Source organism: Macaca mulatta, chromosome 4 (assembly GCF_049350105.2).
Source record: "Macaca mulatta isolate MMU2019108-1 chromosome 4, T2T-MMU8v2.0, whole genome shotgun sequence".
Taxonomy (NCBI): domain Eukaryota; kingdom Metazoa; phylum Chordata; class Mammalia; order Primates; family Cercopithecidae; genus Macaca; species Macaca mulatta.
Window position 1 is genome coordinate 111,893,262 of NC_133409.1, and position 24,253 is coordinate 111,917,514.

Genomic DNA, 24,253 nt, shown 5'->3' on the forward strand with positions numbered 1-24,253 from the left:
GTGAGGAGTATGGTTCAGTTAGCAGCACTGCCAGGGGTCGCAGGAGATAATCATGAGTGCTTCCCATCCTGTGACAACAAATGTACTCCCAGCAATTTTTCTTCAAGAAGAATCATGAGACTTCAAGGAAGTCAAAATCGCCCTTCATTAATTAAAAAAAAAAAAAAAAAAGCCTGTCTCCTCATTGATGAGACCTTCCTGCCATAATTTGTGTGTGGCTTTATCAAAAACTGTATTCGGATTCAATAAATATCATTTCCTAAAAAATCATTTTGGTCTACTTAGTTCTTAGTTACACTACGTTTGTACTTAAACATTAGAAAGAGGGCAAAGCTTATTTAAAACAAACACTGAACAAAATATATATGGGCAAAGAACTTTGTAAGTTTTTACCCCATGTTGGTGTCTAGCCAAATCCAAGTCTCCGGAAAATGCTTTCGGACATGTGGACTGCTACCCAAAGAAAAGTCTTGAATATCAACATGTCCTTCATTTTCCTCCATAAACCTCTCAGCATATTCTGCATTGTCATCTATAAATAAACATGGACAAGAGTTAGAAAAACAGTCACTGGAGAGAATGAATTGTAAACTCCACACACAGAATGAATGTCAATCACTTGGGAAGGTGTCCAGAGACATAATGTGCCAGTGAGAGTTCGGGTTCCTTCTATTACAGTGAAAAGGTAGAAGAAGGTTTTCAGAAAAGGTAAAGGATACAGTAAGTATTACTGGCAAGAGAATGGGTATTACAGTGGGCATCAAGAAGGATTCAATATGTAAAAAAGAACAAAGATGGGCAAAAACTGAGACTGAAAAATGGAAAAAGATGCTTGGAAGACTGTCTACGATACAGGGTTATGTGAAGAAAGCCAAATGAATCACATGTCTTTAATATAGAGAAATCATAACGACTTCATAACATCTTCAAGACTATAAAATTATCTTTTAAGTTTCAGGACAGAGGATCAGGTAAGAATCAGCCCAAAGAGACCCTGGGGCTTAGCACGGAATAACAAAATACCTGACAGAAACAGGGAATTCAGGGATAGAAACTGTGACAGTTCTAGAAGCCTTTCAAGATGATATTAGTATAATTTTACCTGAAAGAAAAGAGAACCCCTTCTAAGGTTAACCATTCTAATTTATACATTTCCTTCAGTCAAAATATTTTATGACTTCTTTCTAAAAGCACACTTACTATTAGTTGGTAGCCAACTATATTTAGCAATTCAAGAAACTAGGATGTACAGATATAATCCTGCCCAGGAAGAACTCAGATTGATGGGTGTGTGTGTGTGTGTGTGTGTGTGTGTGTGTGTGTCTGTGGTGTCTATGTCTGTGTGTCTGTGGTGTCTATGTGTGTGTGTGTGTACCAGAATACTTTATGGTATGATGGCATCTGGGCTATTTTCTAGGTGAACATCAAAAAGCTAGAGAACGAAAATATTTCAAAAATATGTTGCTCCTTTTAAATAATTCCAAAAGAATAGCACAGTTTGTGATACAAATCAGAGGCACAGCAGCTTCCAGTATGTCCAAAAATATAACTACCTCAAAGGATTAACAAGAGAAAAAGGAAGGCATTCACTTCAAAGATCTAGACAGGAGCTCAGATGAACATTCCATGTCATGGCCCAGATGTACTTCCAAGTACATTAAACTCCAAACATTTTGGGAGAAGAGAACAGAAAAATGAAAATCACAATCTCTATGTTCATCTAGAAAATACCCATACCTATATAAGTAGTGTTGAATATCATGTGAAAGACAAATACAAGCATGTTGCCATATATTACTTACAAACACCATCAATATAATCCTTCGTGAGGTTTGCATCTGTCAATACCCAGAGTCCACACTCCTAAAAAGAATAATTTTAATTTTCTTTTAAAACACCAGTTTAAATGCTCTCTGAATTATCAAGGCATTCTCCCACACTGCTCACTTGTGCTCATTTTTGAGAGCTTAGGTACACACATGCACATACATTCAACCTTTCTCTTTCTCACTCAAACACACACACACACACACACACACACACACACCAATCTTTCTCACTTACACACACATGAAACACACATCGATCTTACACACACACACACACACCGATCTTTCTCACACACACACACCGATCTTTCTCACTCAAACACACACACACATGCACACACACATCAATCTTACACACACACACATGCACACACACATCGATCTTTCTCACACGCACACACACATCGATCTTACACACACGCACACACACATCGATCTTTCTCACACACACGCACACACACATCGATCTTACACACATGCACGCACACATCGATCTTTCTCACACACACGCACACACACATCGATCTTACACACACGCATGCACATATCGATCTTTCTCACACACACGCACACATCGATCTTTCACACACGCACACACAAATCGATCTTTCACACTCAAACACACACATTGATCTTACACACACACGCGCACACACACTCATGCATAAAGAGCCATTTCAGTCAAGGAAATATATATAAAATATATTTATACGGAAATACATGTACATAAAGGAAAAATTATTTGTTTAATGTCAATTCTATTAACTTTTCCAATGGTGAATTGTTCCATTCACTTTTTTTTTTTTTTTTTTTTTTTTTTTTCTCTGGAGACGGAGTCTCGCTCTGTCGCCCAGGCTGGAGTGCAGTGGCCGGATCTCGGCTCACTGCAAGCTCCGTCTCCCAGGTTCATGCCATTCTCCTGCCTCAGCCTCCCGAGTAGCTGGGACTACAGGCGCCCGCCACCTCGCCCGGCTAGTTTTTTGTATTTTTTAGTAGAGACGGGGTTTCACTGTGTTAGCCAGGATGGTCTCGATCTCCTGACCTCGTGATCCACCCGTCTCGGCCTCCCAAAGTGCTGGGATTACAGGCTTGAGCCACCGCGCCCGGCCCCATTCACTTTTAAAACTGGAAAGATGATTATCTTTCCATTTCAAATTATACTTACATGAGACTGCACTTCAGTGACACATTTAACAAAAGGTTAACATCTCAAAATGATCACTAATTCTGAAAGGGTTTGCAATAGTAAAAAGCATTAATATCTTTTCAATATAGTAAGCAAAACATACCTGAAAGACTGCAAAAGAATTCATGAACATGCCTAAATAATATCCTGTGTTATAAAGTTCCAACTCATGGACCACCTAAGGAGAAGATAAAATACACAGAATGAATGGATTCATAGCAACCTTCCACAACACTTCTTCCAAGTAACTTAGATAAGACTTAGCCTTCATGTTTACCACCTTGAAAATGACACAAATTGAGGAGCAGTGAATATGTAATTGCTTTGTTCATCATTCTGTCAGCCAAAACTACATTTCTTACCTACACTTACTTTTACTCTGTTCAACAATTCAGAGTTCCTAAGAAGTCTGGACTTGAGTTCTGCCAGGGAGAACTTACATGTTACTCTTTGACAAGACCAACAGGCAGAGGTCAGCATTAAAAATGACCCATACTTTTGGCAGAGATAAACAGGTTAACTTTGTTGAAGATTAATATAAACTCTGCAAAATGTCAGTGACCTACATTTACAAAAAAAAAAAAAAAAACCTCGAGGCAATTTACAAAAGTAGGAATATAAGTTATTAATAAGCAGAAAAATATTCAGCCTCACTGATAATCAAAGCAAGGCAAATGACAACATCCATGAGATACAGTTTTTTCAAAAGTGAGATATTTGCATGTACCCCATTAGCAATGCTTTCTTTAAAAAGAATAGTATCATTGCTAGCAAGAATGGGTAAAATGGGCTAAAAGAGTGAGTAAAACTGTTGGTTCCTCAAAAAATTAACATAGAATTAGAATATAACCCAGTAATTCCACTCCTAGGTATATACCCAAAAGAACTGAAAACAGTAACTCCAAGAAATACTTGCATGCCACTGTTCATTGCATCATCAGTCACAACAGCCAAAAAGGTGGAAACAACCTGTGTCCATCAGCAGAAAAATGCATAAACAAAATGTAGTGTATATACACAACACAATACTATTCAGCCGTAAAAAGAAACGAACCTCTGAGGCTAGATGCAGTGGCTCACACCTGTAATCCCAGCACTTTGGGAGGCCAAGGCGGGCGATTCATGAGGTCAGGAGTTTGAGACCAGCCTGGCCGACATAGTGAAACCTGTCTCTACTAAAAATACAAAAAATTAGCCGGGCGTGGTGGCGGGCACGTGTAGTCCCAACTACTCAGGAGGCTGAGGCAGGAGAATGGTTTGAACCCAGGAGGCGGAGGTTGCAGTGAGCCAAGATCGTGCCATTGCACTCCAGCCTGGGCGACAGAGCTAGACTCAGTCTCAAAAAAACAAAGAAAGAAATGAAGCTCTGATACATGCTACAACATGGAAGAATCTTGAAAACACTGTGCTAAGTGAAATAAGCCAGATATAAAAGGGCAAATATTATATAAATCTAAAATATCTAGAATAGGTAAATTCATAAAGACAGAAGCAGACCAGAGGTTCCCAAGGGCTGTGGGGAGGGAGAAATGAGTAGTTATTGCTTAATGATTACAGAGTCTCTGTCTGGAGCCATGAAAATGTTTTGGAAATATTGGTGATGGTCATACAACATTGTGAAGTAATTAATGTCACTGAATTAAACACTTAAAATGGTAAAAACAGCAAATTTTATTTTATATATATTTAACTTCAATAAAGTTACTTCAATCAAGTATTATACCTTTTTGGATAATGATTTTGATACTTCTCTCTAATTTACATTAACCAAATTAAGACAAAGTCAGAATTTAAAAATCACAAAAAAAAATCTAAGTTGAAAAAAACACATTCCAGCATAAAATTAAACACCTGCAACCACTATTTCTACAATGCTAACAACAACTACAGCTGCATCCACAGTAAGTAACTAGAACAGGCACCAGTAAGAAAACAATAAAATAAGAAAAAATTTTCATAATGTCTCAACAAGCTGGCAAGTAGACAATGGAGCCAGAGCCAGGCATATTGGAGAGAAAAAGGCTATAGTTCCATGACTCTAACTCTGTCACAAAATACAAATACATGAAGATTTGCTTCTGCTCTTGCTCAGACACCAATTCATAGAACTATTCAAGAAGCAGCATCTAAACAGCGGTTATCAGCACAAGACAAGAATGCCCTCTCTCACCACTCCTATTCAATATAGTACTAGAAGTTCTGGCCAGGGCAATCGGGCAAAAGAAAGAAATAAAGGGCATCCAAATAGGAAGAGAGGAAGTCAAACTATCCCTGTTTGCAGATGACATAATCCTATATCTAGAAAACCCCATAGTCTCAGCCCAAAAGCTTCTTAAACTGATAAACAACTTCAGGAAAGCCTCGATGTGTGAAAATCACTATCATTCCTATACACCAACAACATACAAGCAGAGAGCCAAATCAGAAATAAACTCTCATTTACAACTGCCACAAAAAGTATAAAATACTTAAGAATACAGCTAACTAGGGAGGTAAAAGATCTCTACAAGGAGAACTACAAACCACTGCTCAAAGAAATCAGAGATGAACAAACCAATGGGAAAACATCCCATGCTCATGAATAGGAAGAATCAATATTGTTAAAATGGCCATACTGCCCAAAGTAATTTATCTTTCAATGTTATTCCTATTAAACTACTACATTCTTCACAGAACTAGAGAAAACTATTTTAAAATTCATATGGGACCAAAAAAGAACTCATATAGCCAAGACAATCCTAAGCAAAAAGAGCAAAGCTGGAGGCATCATGCTATCAGAGTTCAAACTGTACTACAAGGCTATAGTAACCAAAACAGCATGACTCACATAAAAACAGACACACAGAGCAATGGAACAGAATAGATAACCCAGAAATAAGACTGCACATCTACAACTATGTGATCTTCAACAAACCTGACAAAAACAAGCAATGGGGAAAGGATTCCCTATTCAATAAATGGTGCTGGGAGCAGAAGCCAGCTAGCCATATGCAGAAGATTGAAACTGGACCCCTTCCTTACACCATATATACAAAACTTAACTTAAGATGGATTAAAACTTAAATGTAAAACCCAAAACTATAAAAACCCTGGAAGACAACCTAGTCAATACCATTCAGGACATAGGCACAGCCAAAGATTTCATGACAGAGATGTCAAAAGCAATTGCAACAAACGCAAAAATTGACAAATGGGATCAAATTAAATGAAAGAGATCTGCACAGCAAAAGAAACTATCAACACAGTAAACAACCTACAAAATGGGAGAAAAGTTTTGCAAACTATGCATCTGACAAAGGTCTAATATCCAGCATCTGTAAGGAACTTAAACAAATTTACAAGAAAAAAAAAATTTTTTTAAGCCAGCAAAGGGGCCGGGCACAGTGGCTCATGCCTATAATCCCAGCACTTTGGGAGGCCAAGGCAGGCGGATCACCTGAGGTCAGGAGTTTGAGACCAGCCTGACCAACATGAATAAACCCCGTCTCTACTAAAAAATACAAAATTAGCTAGACATGGTGACACATGCCTGTAATTCCAGCTACTTGGGAGGCTGAGGCAGGAGAATCGCTTGAACCCGGAGATGGAGGTTGCGGTGAGTCAAGATCATGCCATTGCACTCCCGCCTAGGCAAAAAGAGGGAAACTCCATCTCCAAAAAAAAAAAAGTGAGCAAAGGAAATGAACCAACACTTTTCAATAGAAGTCATAGAAGTCATACATGTGGCCTACAATCATATGAGAAAAGGCTCAACATCACTGATCATTAGAGAAATGAAAATCAGAACCATAAAGAGTCCAAGTGCAGTGCTCACACCTGTAATCCCAGCACTTTGGGAGGCCAAAGCAGGAGGATCACTTGAGGTCAGGAGTTTGAACCCAGCCTGTCCAACATGGTGAAATCCTGTCTCTATTGAAATACAAAACCAGCTGGGCGTGGTTGCTCACGCCTATAATCCCAGCTACTTGGGAGACTGAGGCAGGAGAATTACTTGAACCCAGGAGGTGAAGGTTGTAGTAAGCCAAGATCACGTCACTGCACTCCAGCTTGGGTAACAGACCAAGATTTTGTCAAGCAAATTTTGCTAACAGACCATGTACGTGGTGGCTCACGCCTGTAATCCCAGCACTTTGGGAGGCCAAAGCAGATGGATCACAAAGCCAGGAGTTTGAGACCAGCTAGGCCAATATGGTGAAACCCATCTCTACTAAAATAAAATTTAAAAATTAGCCAGGCATGGTGGTGCACACCTGTAGTCCCAGCTACTCAGGAGGCTGAGGCAGGAGAATTGCTTAAACCCGGGAGGCAGAGGTTGCAGTGAGCCAAGATCACACCACCACACTCCAGCCTGAGTAACAGAGTGAGACTTTGTTTCAAAAATAAATAAAATAAAATAAAAACACACAATGAGATACCATCTCACACCAATCAGAATGGATGGCTATCATTTAAAAGTCAAAAAAATAACAGATGCTGGTGAGGTTGTAGAGAAAAGGAATACTTATACACTGTTGGTAGGAGTGTTAATTAATTCAGCCATTGTACAAGACAATGTGACAATTCCTCAAAGATTTAAGACAGAAACACCATTTCAATACCAGCAATCCCATTATTGGGTATATATCCAAAGAAATATAAATCATTCTATTATAAAGATGTATGCATCCATATGTTCATTGCAGCACTATTCACAATAGCAAAGACATGGAATCAACCTAAATGTCCAGCAATGATAGTACACATACACCACGGAATACTAGGCAGCCATAAAGAACAAGATCATCTCCTTTGCAGGTATATGGATGGAGCTGGAGGCCATTATCCTTAGCAAACTAACGCAGGAACAGAAAACCAAATACCACATGTTCTCACTTATAAGTGGGAGTTAAATAATGAGAACACATGGACACATAGAGAGGAACAACACACAGTAGGGCTTGTCAGACAGTGGAGGGTGGGAGGAGGGAGAGGATCAGGAAAAACAACTAATGTGTACTAGGCTTAATACCTGTGTGATGAAATAATCTGTACAACAAGCCCCTATGACACAAGTTTGCCTATGTAACAAACCTGCACATGTACCCCTGAACTTAAAAGTTTAAATAAATAAATGAATAAACAAAACATGGTTACAGGGGCAAGGGGGGAAGGAAGAAGAAAATGGGAATATGGACATCAAAGGATACAAAATAGCAGATATATGGGATGAAAAAATGCAGTTATATAATCTACCACATGAGAGATATAGTTAATAGAATTCTGATATTTGGAGTTTTCATTAAATCAATTTTAACTTCTTTTGTCACAAAAATGTAGCTATGTGAAATGATAAATATGTAAATTTGCTTCACTACAGTAACCACTATACTGCCTATATGTATTCCATAACATCATGTTGCAAACCTCAAATATACACAATAAAATTTATTTTTAAAAAAAGAAAAAAGAAAAAGCAGCATCTATCTCATAAAGAAATCTTCCTGTTCTCACTGGCTCAATAAACAAAGCATTGTCAAAGCTGCAGCATAGGCTAACGACAAGAAGGCTAACATCTAAAATTATTCCTGGAAGATCTATATACTTAAATTATTCCAAGGCATTCAAGAGGCTATTGACAACACATGTAAATTTAACAAGAAAAAAAAAGACGCCAAAACAGTCTACTATGACAGGCTCCTGACTCCCTCCTCCAGAACCAACTGGAGAAACAATAAAAGCAAGCAAGAAACTTCAACATGAAAAATGAGAAAACCCCAGGAAGAGTGGCGGACATCTTGAATTGGTCTTGGGAGAAATTGCACAGCTTCAGTCTAAGGCAGAAGGCAGCCAGACACAGCAGCAGACATAGCAGTCAGAAAACAGGCTGGAGGAGAGGTTTTTAAATTTTGCCCTTATTTCCCTCCAGGGGGTTGCTCAGGACACACAGTCCTGGCAACTTCGCTGCCAAAATCAACAGCAGTAGCAGCTCAGACTGCCTGTGCAAGTATCCAAAAGATAATACCAGGTCAGCACCTCTGCCCTTCTAGTGTGGGAAAGTGAGGAAAACAGCAGACAGAACTATGTCCCTCAAGCATTCACTCTTCCTCTCCTCCTCCTCCAAACGCTCAGGGCTGGTGAATCATAACCTCAGGAGACCTTTTCTTACTGGTGCTCTTCTCCCCAAGGGTTTAAGAGTGAAACTCTGAATAGAGGCAGGCTGCAGAAAGGATCAAGAGTAATTCTCTAGTCCATGAGGCTAGTCCTCTCCCCTCAGGAGGGATTCACAGGACTTACACAGATTGGAACCTGATGCTCAGTCTTCCCAAATAGATATTATCACAGGATCTGCCAAATCAACTAAACTTCCAAAGAGTATAAATACTGTAAAAGTAAGACATCCAACTAGACAACATATAGCATGTGACACAAAATTACTGAAAAGGTCAATTCAATAATTTAAAATACGCATATCAAATACACACAAGGAGATAATGGGAAATATTAGAATATAAAACAAAAACAAGAAACAAAGGAAAATGATAGATACTAAAAACGATAGCTGACATAAAAGACACAATATAAGAGATTAAAGTAGGAGAAATACAGCTAATGAATGATCACTAAGCTGAATAGTTAACTGAGGAACTCTCCCAGAGAAACACAGAAAAGACAAAGAGTTAGAAAACATAAAACAAAAAACTAAGAGATATGCAGGATGGAAGTAAAAGTGTCAATTTCTAAATAACAAAAGTCCCAGAAGGAAAGAAAAAATAAAATGGAGAGGAAGAAATAATCAACACAGATTTCCACAATTAAAAAATGAAAGAACAGCATAGATTGAAAGGGCAGTCTATGATAACATGGAGCTAAAAATCTGTACACGAACAGAATGATCTGGCCAGGGTAGGAGGAGAAGGAAAAGACAGAGGTAGAGACCAAAAGGATATAGGAGCATACTAGATTCAAATATTGATAACCTTTAGAAACCAACAAGGATAAATTAATATGGGTACAGTTTAACTAACAGAGTAACAAAAATAGAATGCATAACTTCTAAATCAGCAAAACAAATTTAATCTAGCCCACGGAAAAAGAATCTAAATTTTAAAATATAAAAAAAGCAGAAAAAAGTCCCCATTAGAAAAAGAATTACCATACTTATAAAAGCTTATTAAAAGATGTTGGCTATTAGATTAGATTGAAAAACAAAAGCAATATGGTAATATGCTATTTAAAAGATACACTTAAAAACTTACAAAAGGTTGAAAATAAGAAATGTAAAAATACACCAGGAAAATATGAACCAAAAGAAAGCTGAGAAAGCAATCTTAATATCTGGAAAAAAATGTAAATATACGTATATTATCTGTATATATAAATATACTTGTAAATATACACATATTATATGTATATATAAATATGCTTGTAGATATATATATATTACATGCATATGTATAAATGTAAATAGAGCACAGCACATACACGTACACACATACAAACATACACATATGTAGAGAAGAAAAAAATGTAATTATATATTTACCAATGTATTTAGAAAGCTATAAAATAACAGATGCTATTATATTCAGTTAAATCAAATGCAAGATCTACAGACTTATAAAAATAATGTGAATTCAGGAAAAGTCAAAGAGAAAAAAATGACCAATTGGTTGTAAAACAAGTTTTCAAAACAAAAAGAAAAGATTGAAAAAAATAGTTGTATAGACTGAAGAAAATGTACAATTTTTCACAAGTAAATTAAATTTTACAATATAATGACCAAATCAACCTATGTATAACTTTCTTCCTGATGTATTGTTAATCACTCTACTGAATCCATTAATAGACATAAATTATACAATCTAGTTTACAACTGACAATGGTACACAAGAATATATCAAGAACATATAAATAAAAATCAAATGACTAATGAATATGGGATTCATTTATGCAATGCTAGATGTTCATATACTTCTTGGTTTATAAGTTTTCTGCAGAGTAACATGATTTCACCCCATGAATATACTGTAAATTCCTGATTCAATGGGAACTGCAATTTTTTTTTTTTTTTTTTTTTTTTTTGAGACGGAGTCTCGCTCTGTCGCCCAGGCTGGAGTGCAGTGACACGAACTTGGCTCACTGCAAGCTCCGCCTCCCAGGTTCACGCCATTCTCCTGTCTCAGCCCCTCAAGCAGCTGGCACTACAGGCGTCCACCAACACGCCCAGCTAATTTTTTGTATTTTTAGTAGAGACGGGGTTTCACTGTGTTAGCCAGGGTGGTCTCGATCTCCTGACCTCGTGATCCACCCGCCTCGGCCTCCCAAAGTGCTGGGATTACAGGCATAAGCCACCATGCCCGGCCCAATGGGAACTGTAATTAGTTATAACCATTATGTATAACCAAAATAGAACACGCTTCAAAAATTATCTAAAGCTCTCTTATCTAATGTAACCCAGAATTATGCAAGTCAATTTCCTAGTACTTCCTTGAGTGTCTTAAAATGTAACATGAAAATGAAGGAAAACTATAAGTGGCATTTTTTTATTGTATATATTTATGGAGTACAGTGTGACATATTGATATTTGTATATACTGTGGAATGATTAAGCTAATTAACATATCTATTACCTTACATACCACATATTGATCATTTTTTGCAGTGAGAACATTTAAAATCTACTCTCTTAGCAATTTTCAAGTATATGGTACATTATCATTAACTATAGTCACCATGTTGTACCATAGGTCTCCAGAACTTATTCCTCCCATCTAACTTTAGGTGATAATTCTCATGAAAGACAGCAAGGACACTAACCACATAAGCTTCTTTCCAACATAACCATTACCATACAGATTATTTTTTATTTGGAAGCTTTGCTAATTATTGACTTACACATGCAAAGGAACTAATGAAATTTTCTTTAAATATTTAAAGTAATACAATAAAGTTTCTTTTTTCTCTTGTAATATGAATTTTCATAATGAAAAAATAGCTAAACTCACATTTTCCATTGTAATATCATTAGAGGCATACATCAGATTCACACTTTTGTCAACAGCTACAATCCCAACTATGGAGTCAGGCTGTGTCACAGACATCCTAAGCGAGACTTTCTCAGATGGCTCAGCTTTCACTTTACTCCAATATAGCTTTATCTAAAAAAGAGAGAAAGGAGGATTAACTTATTTCACTTTTTTAAAGCATATTTTTGCCAATAGCAGATCAATGGCTCAAAATACAGCAAAGATTCTACATTTGCCTTGGCTCAGGGATAATTCTAAAACCATACATAACCCTTCTCTAGGGAAAGGAATAAAAAAACTACTCCCAGAGTGTTTGCAAGTCATAGAACTTCTCACAGTGGTATAAATCTGAATTATTCTTCAATTCTGAATCTTTTTTTCTTCCCTTTGTCCATCTCCCAGCCCTCAGATCCCAGCCAGTGCTGAGTAGAAGACAGCAGTGTCTAGCATACCTGGGGAAGGCCACTATACAAAGGAGAAACACAAAAGAGGATGCCTACGTGTTGGTGATGTGAACTTAGGTGTGAAAGCAAGGAAAGCTCCTCCGGGACTCACAGAACCACCCTGGACTGGGGGTGACAGGAGGCCTTTCCAAGGGAGGGGGTGGTTAGAGCAAATACTAGTCAGGCCCTCATGCTCTGTGTCTCCATGGCCTTCTAAACTTCCTCACCATTACCCTCAGGAAAGCATGGTCCTGGACCTGCTAATCTAATACTTTATAAAGAGCATCAGTCATTGCATCCCTGCTAAACCAAATGGCCTTGTCATGAGGCCCCTTCCTACCGGGAATTTTCCTTTTTTATTTTTATTTTTTTTTTATTTATTTTTTTTTTTTTTTTTTTTTTGAGATGGAGTTTCACTCTTGTTGCCCAGGCTAGAGTGCAATAGCACGATCTCAGCTCACTGCAACCTCCGCCTCCTGGGTTCAAGTGATTCTCCTGCCTCAGCCTCCCAAGTAGCTGGGATTACAGATGCATACCACCATGCCTGGCTAATTTCTGTATCTTTTTTAGTAGAGACAGGGTTTCACCATGTTGGTCAGGCTGATCTCCAACTCCTGACCTCAGGTGATCCGCCTGCCTCGGCCTCCCAAAGTGCTGGGATTACAGGTGTGAGCCACCGCACCTGACCCCTACTGGGAATTTTCATTTCATCTAGCTCTATCTCAACATTCTGCTGTGCCAGTGATTATAATGTCTGACCAAGAGGGCCTTAACGTTCCCCTTAAGTTGACTCTACTTCATAAAGACAGGCCTCTTCCTAACTATAAGCCCCTGAGCTCCCTTTTCTTAGAGCATTTATTTTAGAAAATATGCAATTATAAATTCTTTCTCCAACCCTTTGAGATATAAATCTTCTCCCAGCCTCTGGGCAGTTTTACAACCCAGGCATTCTTTCTCAAGGACCTCGGGGCCATCCCTTTGAAGTATAATCATCAAGAAAGACAGAGTCCCAATTGATCTCAGTCTCTGTGGGAGGGTGGAAGCCTAACTTCAGTAAGTACTAATTAGCAAACACAGACTACCTAATCACATTGACCAACCTCCCAACAATGTCCTCCAGCACTTTTAGATGAGTTCACCCCAGTGCTTAAAAACTCTCCTGCCTTTTGTTTCAGCAGAGTTGAGTTTAATCTTTCTCTTCTATTGCAATAGTCTTGAATAAAGCCTTCCTTACCTGTTTAACTCGTCCAGTGCAATTTTTCTCTGACATGCCTCTCAAACCACTGTATGTAGGTTACTTTCTCCACCTACACACTAACAGGTGGGGGAGAGGGGGCAGCATGTTCAAGGCTTAGTCTTAGACCTTGTGCTTCTCACTCTGTACTTCAGAGCCCCATGGCTTCAACTTGCACTTCTGTGTGGATGATTTCTAAACCTACATCTCTTGCTCCTCCTACAGCTCATTCACTTATTCCATAGTCATTACTGAACATTAATAAACATTCACTAACTTTCTCTTGCTTAGACATACTCCATTTCTAATTATGTTGTTTCTTTATAAATGTGATGATTATCACACAAAAATAAGAGGAAGATATATCGTTGCAAATGGAACTGAAACTAATTTCCAATCTCTTATAGTTAAGAAATTGCTTGAAAGTATGCTATTAACCTACTCTGCTTCCTCAAAGTCCATGATCTTTTACACTGTAACTAGCATTAGAACCTGGTCTTGCTTTCTGAAATGTTTAAGCCTCCATAACTTCTACTTTAAAATTCACCTTTGTCAGGCAATTACTAGGATAACTAGAAGTCAAAAATTGTGCTCTAACACTAACAAAACATAGTGTTATCTTTGCAAGAACTCTTTTCACAAGCTAAAAAAAACAGAAGTTTGTATTATGTTTTAACAATCAAAGTGAGAGTAATAATTCTCAACAAAAGTAAAGTACAGGCCTGGCGCAGTGGCTCATGTCTGTAATCCCAGCACCTTGAGAGGCTGAGGCAGGTGGATTACCTGGGCCCAGGAGTTAGAGACCAACCTGGGCAACACAGCAAAACCCTGTCTCTACCAAAAACACAAAAATTAGCCAATCTCATAACCTAGTCTCAAAAAATAAATAAACACAAATTTTAAAAAAAGAAGGTACAGATCAGTACTGTTACTTCTCAAATATTTTAACAAATAAAGAAAAAAGAAATAGAAGAACCATACTCTGCAAATCACTATTTAAAGCAATAATTTTTTACATAAGAGGACCAAGAGGGCAGCAGTTGTTAGTGAGAGCAATGGCTCATTCTGATATACATAAGATGATGCAATCAAGTTTCTTTTCAGAGCTGGGTTCCAAAGGGATTTCCTACTCAAGCTGGTCACATTGGGCTAAAAAAGACACTGGTGCACTTGGAGACTAGACTCCACACGGATCCTCACATGCAAGGTAATCAAGCTCATTGAAAAGTTGCCCTGGGCTAGTTTCCAGCTAATTAAATAGATGAATGAAAGCCCAGCTCTGCTTCCACATATTATCCTAGATGGCCTTACTCCCTCCCACACCCTTTATATCATCACTGCAATATCAACACCACACGAATTCCATGTTACCACTGGAATTTTGTTCCTGAACAATATTAATTCAACCATTTGAAAAATTCTGAAACGGTTTCATGATCTGAGTTAAAGTCTTAAAAGACCAGAACCATAGTTTACAAATAGACTATCAATCCCCAATAACTCCACAAGTGAAAATACATATGTAGTGCTAAATATTAAAAAGTTTAACCATAGTTCTAGAAATAGAATAATTTAAATTTCTAACCAATTTGGTTTAATGATACTTTTCTAAAAAAAAATTACATTTCTCAGACTTCACTAATATAGTTTTCTTTTAAACATCATTACCTTAAATCTTACCTTATTTTTAAAAACAAGCTGAACAGGAATTTTTAGAACATCATTTATAATTTCCCCATCATCTTCAATATAATACACTATTACACAGGCTTTTGGAGTCCAAGAATTTTCTGGTGTTAAAGAGAAGATTGTTGAATTTTGTTTTCCTACAGCCACCAACTGTCCCCTGGATACTACCTGAAAAGAATAGTAGATGGGTTTAATTTATTGCCAAACCTAGTAGGATCTCAACTGAAACTAAATTAATCATAATTGTATGCATACACACAAATTATTGACTTAAACCAGCTTCAAAGTCTTTTTGAATGCAGGAAAACCTCTCTGACAAACACAGAGAGCATACACCGAGAAACAGAAAATGGTAAGATTAAAGTAATACTGATTGGAGCAACAGTAGCTTCATAGTCAAGAATCTATTTTTGACTGGAAGGAATACAGGGCACCATTGGGAAAGTTGAATTAGCAAAATTACATGGTCATGGATAGCACTTTTTATTTTCTTTTTTGTTTTTCTTACATTGTATAATTTTCTATAATGAATATATATTGCTTATCAAATAGAATTTTAAATCTTAAACATAAAACAAGATTTAGTTATCTATTTTAAATTGGAAATGCAAATATAGGTGAAGAAATGAAAAAGGTTTTTTATTTGATTTCAATGTAGAAAGGACAGGCTGAAAAGGTATGAGGCTGAGTTATAAAAATTAGTAAGTTTAATGTAGATATAAGGTAGATACCATTTAAGATCATTCTCAACCTAAATACCCATCAAAGGTGGACTGAATAAAAAAAATGTGGTACATATATAGTACGGAATACTATGCAGCTATAAAAAAGAATAAAATCATGTCCTTTGCAGGAACATGGATGGAGCTGGAGGCCATTATCCTTAGCAAACTAACGCAGGAACAGAAAACCAAATACCACATGTTCTCACTTATAAGTATGAGCTAAATGATGAGAACACATGGACACACAGAGGGGAACAACAGACACTGGGGCCTATGGGAGGGTGGAGGGTAGGAGGAGGGAGAGGATCAGGAAAAATAACTAATGGGTACTAGGCTTAATACCTGGGTGATGAAATAATCTGTACAACAAACCCCCATGACATGAGTTTAGTTATATAACAAATCTGCACATGTACCCCTGAACTTAAATGTGAATAAAAAGATGATTCTATAATAGATCATTAATTTAGATTCTATAAGAGATTACCATATAGCTTAACTCCTTCAATTGTTTGTTGCCACTAACCACCAACTCAAAAGGCGATCCCACCTAGAAAAAAAACTTAATTAATATGTACATATCGAAAGCAAGATAGTCCAATTATATTACAATTATCAAGTGAGTTGTAAGCATTACCTTTATATTTTCATCTCTTGTTTTTAGTTGGATGTATGTCTTACTAGGAGACTTAAACATACTATGAACTGCTATGCTACTTTTACTACCAAGAAAATAGGCCTGTAACAAAAGAAAAGGAGCTATAAATGTTCATTTTTAATAACACCTTGAGAAAACATGCTACCTGCTGAACAGTTATTAAAAACCAAATTTATTTTCACTTTTTTTTAATGCAAGAAAAATACATTCACCAGACATTGGATTTTCATCATTTTATAGCTTATACTGTAAAGAAACTGATAGCTTTAAAACACAGGAAAGGTGTATATATATATGTGTGTGTGTGTGTGTGTGTGTGTGTGTGTATGTGTATATATATTCCTTTCAGTTCTTTCAGTTTCTGCCAAAATAAAATTTCAAATGACTGACCTCAAACCCTAGACTAGGGGTTTGAGGAACTTCATCATATCTTCACATTGCAGTATTTTGCTGTGCTCTTCAAAATGAACTTACAAGGAAAAATTTAGTCTAACCTTCAGTCACTGTCATTAAATTACTTTTACCACTCTCCTCCATTTTATAAAATAGAAACATGTGTCCACTTCCTATGTACTTTCAGGTCTGACAGGTTGAGTGCCTACCACAATATTACAACTGTAATGGTGTTGTTGCAGTGATACAATGATGGGAAACAGATGGCACCTTCAACTGTAGCTCACTGGAATCCTCCAGGATTGGGAATTCAATCTTAAAAGTTCCATTTTGGGGGACAGTATAATTTATTTTCTGAACAGTTTCCATTTTCTGATTTCCACTGTTAGATCCGCTCCAGTACTCAGTATAGTTTCCCTGTGTCACTGCTATGACCACATTATTTCTTCTTTCTTCAAGAGTCAGCTGGTTGCCATCAGCACGGGTTACCTTCACCTAATGGTCAAAACAAAACATCTTTAAAACCCAAAGGATTTAAATACAATTAAATACAGTTCCCGTCTGTAGTATTCTCATGAAATTGAACTCTCAAAAATTATTGATAGCACTATAATATCCAGATTCGGTGGCCTCTCTCTAGGAGGCATCCAGCATCACTGAATACTCCCTTGTTTATCTTATGGATTCCCTTACCTTCCATGGCTCTAAAACAACCCCCTTCACTTCCTACCTCTCTTTCTGCATCCTCTCAGTGTCCTTTTCAGTTCCTCTTCCCTCTCCCTAAATGTGGGAATTTTGGACATCTGTTCTTTTCTCTTCCTCCAAGGTCTCAGCACTCCTATGGCTTAGCTTGTCATCTCTGTCATTGCACCCTGAAGCCAAAATTCCCATCCTCGCCTTGCTCTGGAGCTCATGCCCAACACCTCCAATTACCTGCAGGAAATTTCTACTTGGATATCCTAGACACCTCAAATTCACACATCTAAAATGAGCAACCATGTCATTTTCCTATTTTTGCTAACATCACAATTCTGCAAGACTTTACATTTCTGAATTTTCCCTCCCTCTCCCCCCCTCCGTCCCCCAAATCCAATGAACACCAAAGTCCTAAGCTTCTCTCTTCCATCCTCTCTACTCCCACAGCTACCACCACAAGGCTGCCCATCCCCTTACTCCTGGGCTACTGCCTTCCTCCTGCACACAGCCTGAGCAGTCTCCCTCAAATTCTGAGTGCACCCTGAACTTGCCAGCAGAGCTCGCCTTCCTGTCTCACTTCTTATCTTGCTCCCCACCTCCCACTCCCATGCCCAAGCATTTAAAATCCAACTAATCTTTTAAAAAACGGTTTAGACCGTCCTCTTCCATAAAGCATCCCATAATAACCTCCATGCCTATCCCACAGCCAACTCTCCCTCCCTGAACACCCATGGTTTCACTCTACTCATTCAGAAATTACCATTTGCAGCTTCAATTTTTTTTTAACTTACCTTTTCAAACTAAATTAAGATCACGGCAATTAGAAACTACTTGAAACAATAATTGACCCATTCAACAAGTGACCTCTCCTTTCTTCTTTCTTTCTTTCTTTTTTGGTGTTTTTTGTTTGGTTGGTTTTGTTTTGTTTTTTGAGACGGAGTTTTGTTCTTGTTGCCCAGGCTGGAGTGCAATGGCATGATCTCCGCTCACCACAACCTCCGCCTCCCCGGTTTCAGGCAATTCTCCTGCCTCAGACTCCCCAGTAGCTGGGATTACAGTCATGTGCCACCATGCCTGGCTAATTTTTTATATTTTTAGTAGAGACGGGGTTTCTCCATGTTGGTCAGGCTGGTCTTGAACACCTGACCTCAGGTGATCCACCTGCCTCGGCCTCCCAAAGTGCTGGGATTACAGGAGTGAGCCACCACATCCAGCCTGACTCCTCCTTTCTTTAAATCAGAGGTCAGCCAACTACTGCAAGCTGATAGTCCAATCCAGCATGTTTGTAAATAAAGTTTTACTGAAACACAGTCCACTCTCACGTATTTATAAATTCGCTCTGGCTGCTTTCACGATACAATGGCAGAGCTGAGTAGCTGTGACAAAGACTGCATGGCCACAAAGCTGAAAATATTTACTATCTAGCCCTTTGCAGAAAAAGTTTTCCAACCCCTGCTTTAAATCCCTACAGAAAGTAATTTGTAACACTAATCTTAATCTGCCATGAGTTACAGTTATGTATATATTTTCCTGTCACCATCACAAAAACTGTGAACCTGAGGGTAGAGATTGAGCCCTTCTTAGCTCCATAGCCCTGCCCAACACCATGCCTTGCTCGTTGTCAAAATTCACACAATTAATGTGTTAATTCAACATCATCTCAAAAAAATGAAATTTGTTGATAATTTTTAATGTAACATCTTTGCTAGAACTATAATTAATCATTATAAAAACCAAACCGAAATTGCAATTTTTGACTACCATCTAATTATTTCAATTAATTAATAAAAGCTTCAGTGTAGCAATCCACATCTAACTTAAATTGCTTATAAAAAAATACATTTTCAAAAAAATATTTTTATTGTTGAAAACTACTTTTTTAGAAAAAATAGACAAAGGTCATTTGGAAACAAATCTACATGCCCCCCATATCTAAAGAGACAAAGTTATATACTGTTTGGCTTAAATTTTTGGAAAAGCATTGAAAATATTATTTCCCATTCTATTTCATTAAGCTGAACTTACTGCTATGGACTGGAAATAAATATACCAACTTACAGTGGCTGTGAAGTTGAGAGATGGCTTCAAGACTGTAGTATAATCAAAAAATTCAATGATGTAATCATGTTGCTTGAAGAACACATTAGTGCTTGCATTTCTTGCAATACCTTTTTCAGAAATTGCACAATTTAGAAAACAGAAGTAATGTTTCACCAAAAGCTTCTATCCACCAAATCTCTCCATCTAACCTATTGCCAAACAGGTTTAAAATATCAGAGCACATAAGCCTCATTCCCGTATTGGCTTTGACACTACAAGCACCACACAGTTCTATTATGTTCTCTATGGATCCTTCTAAGCACCATTGCCGCCATTCTACCACAGTGACATGTACAACAGCAGCAAATTAAGGCCAATGAAAGAATAGTCTTTTGCTCTTTCGGGGATTGGCTAACGCTGTTGAAATACTAACAGAAAGGTCCAAGAAACTAAACTTTATTTGCATATTAAAAGTGAAAACTGTGTAGAAGCAGCTGAGATTTCAGCGAGTTTAAAAAGAAGGTAACCAGCTGAAAATGTAAGCCTTTCCATGTAGTTTTCAGGGGGAAAGAGTAGAAATGGGGAAAAAAAAAAAAAATTACAAAGAGCTATCACATGTGGTTGAAGTAGTGACTTCCATAGAAAATAAGGTCCCCCATTACAAAATCATCCTGCAATTTAGACTAACAGTCATAACAATCTCAACATTAAATAGCATCTTTAGAAAGCCAGTGATGCTCCCAAATGAAAATGCCAGTTATAATAAGAAAGATGATAAAGCAGTGTCACATAAATCGTTTTACCTTCACTTTAAAGTCTACAAACCTGTAAGTGATTCTGTCACTGTGGCTAAAATTTCTACCGGTCCAGGGGCAGCTAGATCCAGGTGTTCAGAAAGTCCATTTGAAGAATCCATTATATTTTTCATCTCTTCATCATTAAAAGAGAAGTTTACAGATCCATTTATCTGTTTTGTTTAAAAGTTCAGTATTATCATTTTAGCAATTCAAATTTTAGAAATAAAACTCAAACTAAGTCACAAAATATGTTAGCTCTAGTACCATTTTAATCACTATAATTGCGTAAATTTTCACTTGTTCAGTGCTAGAAAGCTCTTGATTTTCTTACACTTAACTTTTTGTTAAGTCAATACTAAATCTTATTTCTAGAAAAAATACACATATTTTACCCATCACAAGTTATAAAACGTCTGCAAAAGTTACCTTAAATGTTTTTGTAATATTTTTCTTCTTTCCCCAAAAGGATAAAGGTAAAAATGTAAGTGTTACGTCTCCTTTCACTGGCTTCCCATATGTATACCTGAATAATTATAAACATAGTCTTTTTATGTATCAACTTGATATTGTCAGAACACAATACAAATACTACTTTCAATAGTATACATTAGCAATCCAACATTTTTTTAAAAATTACACTGGGTTGGGCCTGGTGGCTCATGCCAGTAATCCCAGCACTTTGGGAGGCCGAGGCGGGCAGATCACGAGGTCAGGAGTTCAAGACCAGCCTGGCCAACATAGTGAAACCCCGTCTCTACTAAAAATACAAAAATTAGCTGAGCATGATGGCAGGCACCTGTAGTCTCAGCTACTTTGGAGGCTGAGGCAGAACTGCTTGAACCCAGGAGGTGGAGGTTGCAGTGAGCTGAGATTGTATTACTGCACTCCAGCCTGGGCGACACAACGAGACTCTGTCTCAAAATAAAGAAATAAATAAATAAATAAATAATACATTATGGGATGGCAAAATACTAAAAAAAGAAAATTTTAAAAAGAAAAAAAATTACATTAAAAACATACTAGTACTGTAATTTTTTAAACTAAAACCAACAAAAAATGTATTTAATAAATGGTGATCCTGGATGGGCACAGTGGCTCATACCTGTAATCCCAGCACTTTGGGAGGCTGAGGCAGGTGGATCACGAGGTCAGGAGTTCAAGACCAGCCTGGCCAAGATGGTGAAACCCCATTTCTACTAAAAACACAAAAAAATTAGCCGGGCATGGTGGTGGGTGCCTATAATCCCAGCTATTCGGGAGGTTGAGGCAGAGAATTGTTCGAACCCAAGAGGCGGAGGCCACAACCAAGATCGTGCCACTGCACTCCAGCCTGGGCAACAGAGTGAGACTCCATCTCAAAAACTAAACAAATAATAAAAGGTGATCCTTGAAATTAAGCTTCCAAAATGGGAAGACTTTTAACTATAGTACCTTAAAACAGTTCTTAAAACACACTCTGCCCAACCTCTGACCATCTGAAAGACTCCAGAAAACACCTGATCATAATTGGGAGTGACAGTTTCCTGCCCAAAGATTTTTTAAAGATTACATAAATCTTTCACTCCTAGAAATCTGGAGTGGCCCATTAACTGCTTGCCCACGAAACTTCACAGCTTTAAAAGATTTCTGAATGTCAGCTGATAGTGCAATCACCATGGTCTATTACTGCATGTTCCGGTATCAGCCAGGAAGGTTTATTAGACCGTAGATTCTGGAGCACCAAATGTGCTCATGGCTGTCAAAAATTGATTTTTTGCAGAAAAATTTAAAATAAGAATAATTTTTAAAATCCATAATACCAAACTTAGTTTCTGGTTTTTGTTTTTGTTTTATTTTGTTTTTTCGTTTGTTTGTTTGTTTGTTTGTTTGTTTGTGACACACTCCCACCCTGTCACCCAGGCTGGGGTGCAGTGGCATGATCTCGGCTTACTGCAACCTCCACCTCCAGGATTGAAGAGATTCTCCTGCCTCAGCCTCCTGAGTAGCTGGGATGACAAGCGCACACCACCACGTCCAGCGAATTTTATTTTATTTTATTTTTTGAGACAGAGTCTCAGTCTGTCACCCAGGCTGGAGTGCAATGGCATGATCTCAGCTCACTGCAACCTCTGCCTCCCGGGTTCAATCGATTCTCCTGCCTCAGCCTCCCAAGCACTTGGGATTACAGGCATCTGCCACTACACCCAGCTAATTTTTGTATTTTCAGTAGAAATGGAGTTTCACCATATTTGCCAGGCTGTCCTCGAACTCCTAATCTCAAGTGATCCACCCATGTTGGCCTCCCAAAGTGCTGGGATTATAGGAACGAGCCACCTAGCCCAGTCCAAACTTAGCTTTGTGAGTCAAATATCATTCTCTGCTACTTTTCTTTCTACGTATTAATTTTATCCTCTCTCATTATAGGAAAGTCTTTTCATGTGAAGAAGAGGCAATACATTTTACTGCCAGAAAGCCTTTTTTAAGTACATTTCCTGGGTTGCTTCTATCTCTATTGTGAAATGCTGAGCCAGACATGGAAGTCAATTTTGCTTTGCAGTCTATAAATCATAGCAGTAAATGGCTGCTTCCTGAGTCCATTAACTGAACACAGAAACAGCCCCTCATCTGGATCAACTCAACTCAAAAGCAAATCTTAAAATATAGCATATTCCAAACTAAGAAGAAAAAAAAAATCCACGTTCCAATGCCCCACACTTCCAAATAAAATCAGTAAAGTCAGTGGAAACCCTGGTTAGCAATCTTAGCATCAAATTCACTCATTCAAGAATCTTCAAAACCTGACTCTACTTGTATCGTGCTAAAGATTAAATAAAAGCAAAACTAGAATTCCAGGATATTGTATTTTAACAGAGTTATATCACATGATAGTAAAAGGATCTTTAAAAACCAAATATAATTGAAAGTACTCTCAGACACAAAAATTTTAATTTTGACTTTAATGTGAAACAGATTTAGTTTTCCAAACACAAAGCTGGCTATAATAATTGTGAAACAAAGATACAATTATTGTCCCAAATAGAACCTGGAAGCATTTGGGATAAGTTAATCACTCAGAAAATAAAAGCTTGACTAATTTTTAAAAAGCAAATCAGTCCAGGAGTGGTGGAACATGCCAGTAGTCCCAGCACTTTAGGAGACCAAGGCAATAGTATCGTGTGAAGCCAGGAGTTCAAGACCAGCCTGGAGAAAATGGCAAGACCCCATCTCTATAAAGGAAAAAAAAAATGAGCCAGGTATGGTGGCTCGCACCTGTAGTCCTAGCGACTCGGGAGGCTGAGGTGGGAAGAGCGCTTGAGCCCAGGTGTTCGGGGATGCAGTGAGCTATGACTGCACCACTGCACACTGCACTCCAGCCTGTGAGAGAGTGAGACTTCATCACTTAAAAACTAAAATAAAATAAAAAATAAAAATATTCTAGGATAGTATCATTAACAAAACAAGGAATTTTTTCTCTGAAAGCAGCCATAGCACAAAAAAGGACAAAAAGATTATAAAATAATACCTTCCCTTCTGATCAGTGGTAAATGAAAAAAATAAAAAAGAAAAAGAAAAAGAAAA

At 37.7% G+C, this 24,253-nt stretch overlaps 1 protein-coding gene across 3 annotated transcripts in view; it reads right to left on the minus strand.

Annotated features, from left to right (window-relative positions):
• Positions 1-24,253, minus strand: part of CD109 (CD109 molecule) — a 140,673-nt gene that overhangs the window by 47,090 nt on the left and 69,330 nt on the right. For all 3 annotated transcript variants that reach the window (XM_077999751.1, XM_015136746.3, XM_077999750.1), the window contains exons 8-18: positions 21,122-21,218; positions 20,724-20,865; positions 19,917-20,026; positions 17,433-17,657; positions 16,749-16,850; positions 16,599-16,661; positions 15,378-15,554; positions 12,000-12,152; positions 3,119-3,193; positions 1,803-1,863; positions 394-532 (exon numbers count right to left, since the gene is read on the minus strand). In XM_077999751.1, coding sequence (XP_077855877.1) covers positions 394-532; positions 1,803-1,863; positions 3,119-3,193; positions 12,000-12,152; positions 15,378-15,554; positions 16,599-16,661; positions 16,749-16,850; positions 17,433-17,657; positions 19,917-20,026; positions 20,724-20,865; positions 21,122-21,218 — 1,344 coding nt within the window. The remainder of the gene's footprint in view (positions 1-393; positions 533-1,802; positions 1,864-3,118; positions 3,194-11,999; positions 12,153-15,377; positions 15,555-16,598; positions 16,662-16,748; positions 16,851-17,432; positions 17,658-19,916; positions 20,027-20,723; positions 20,866-21,121; positions 21,219-24,253) is intronic.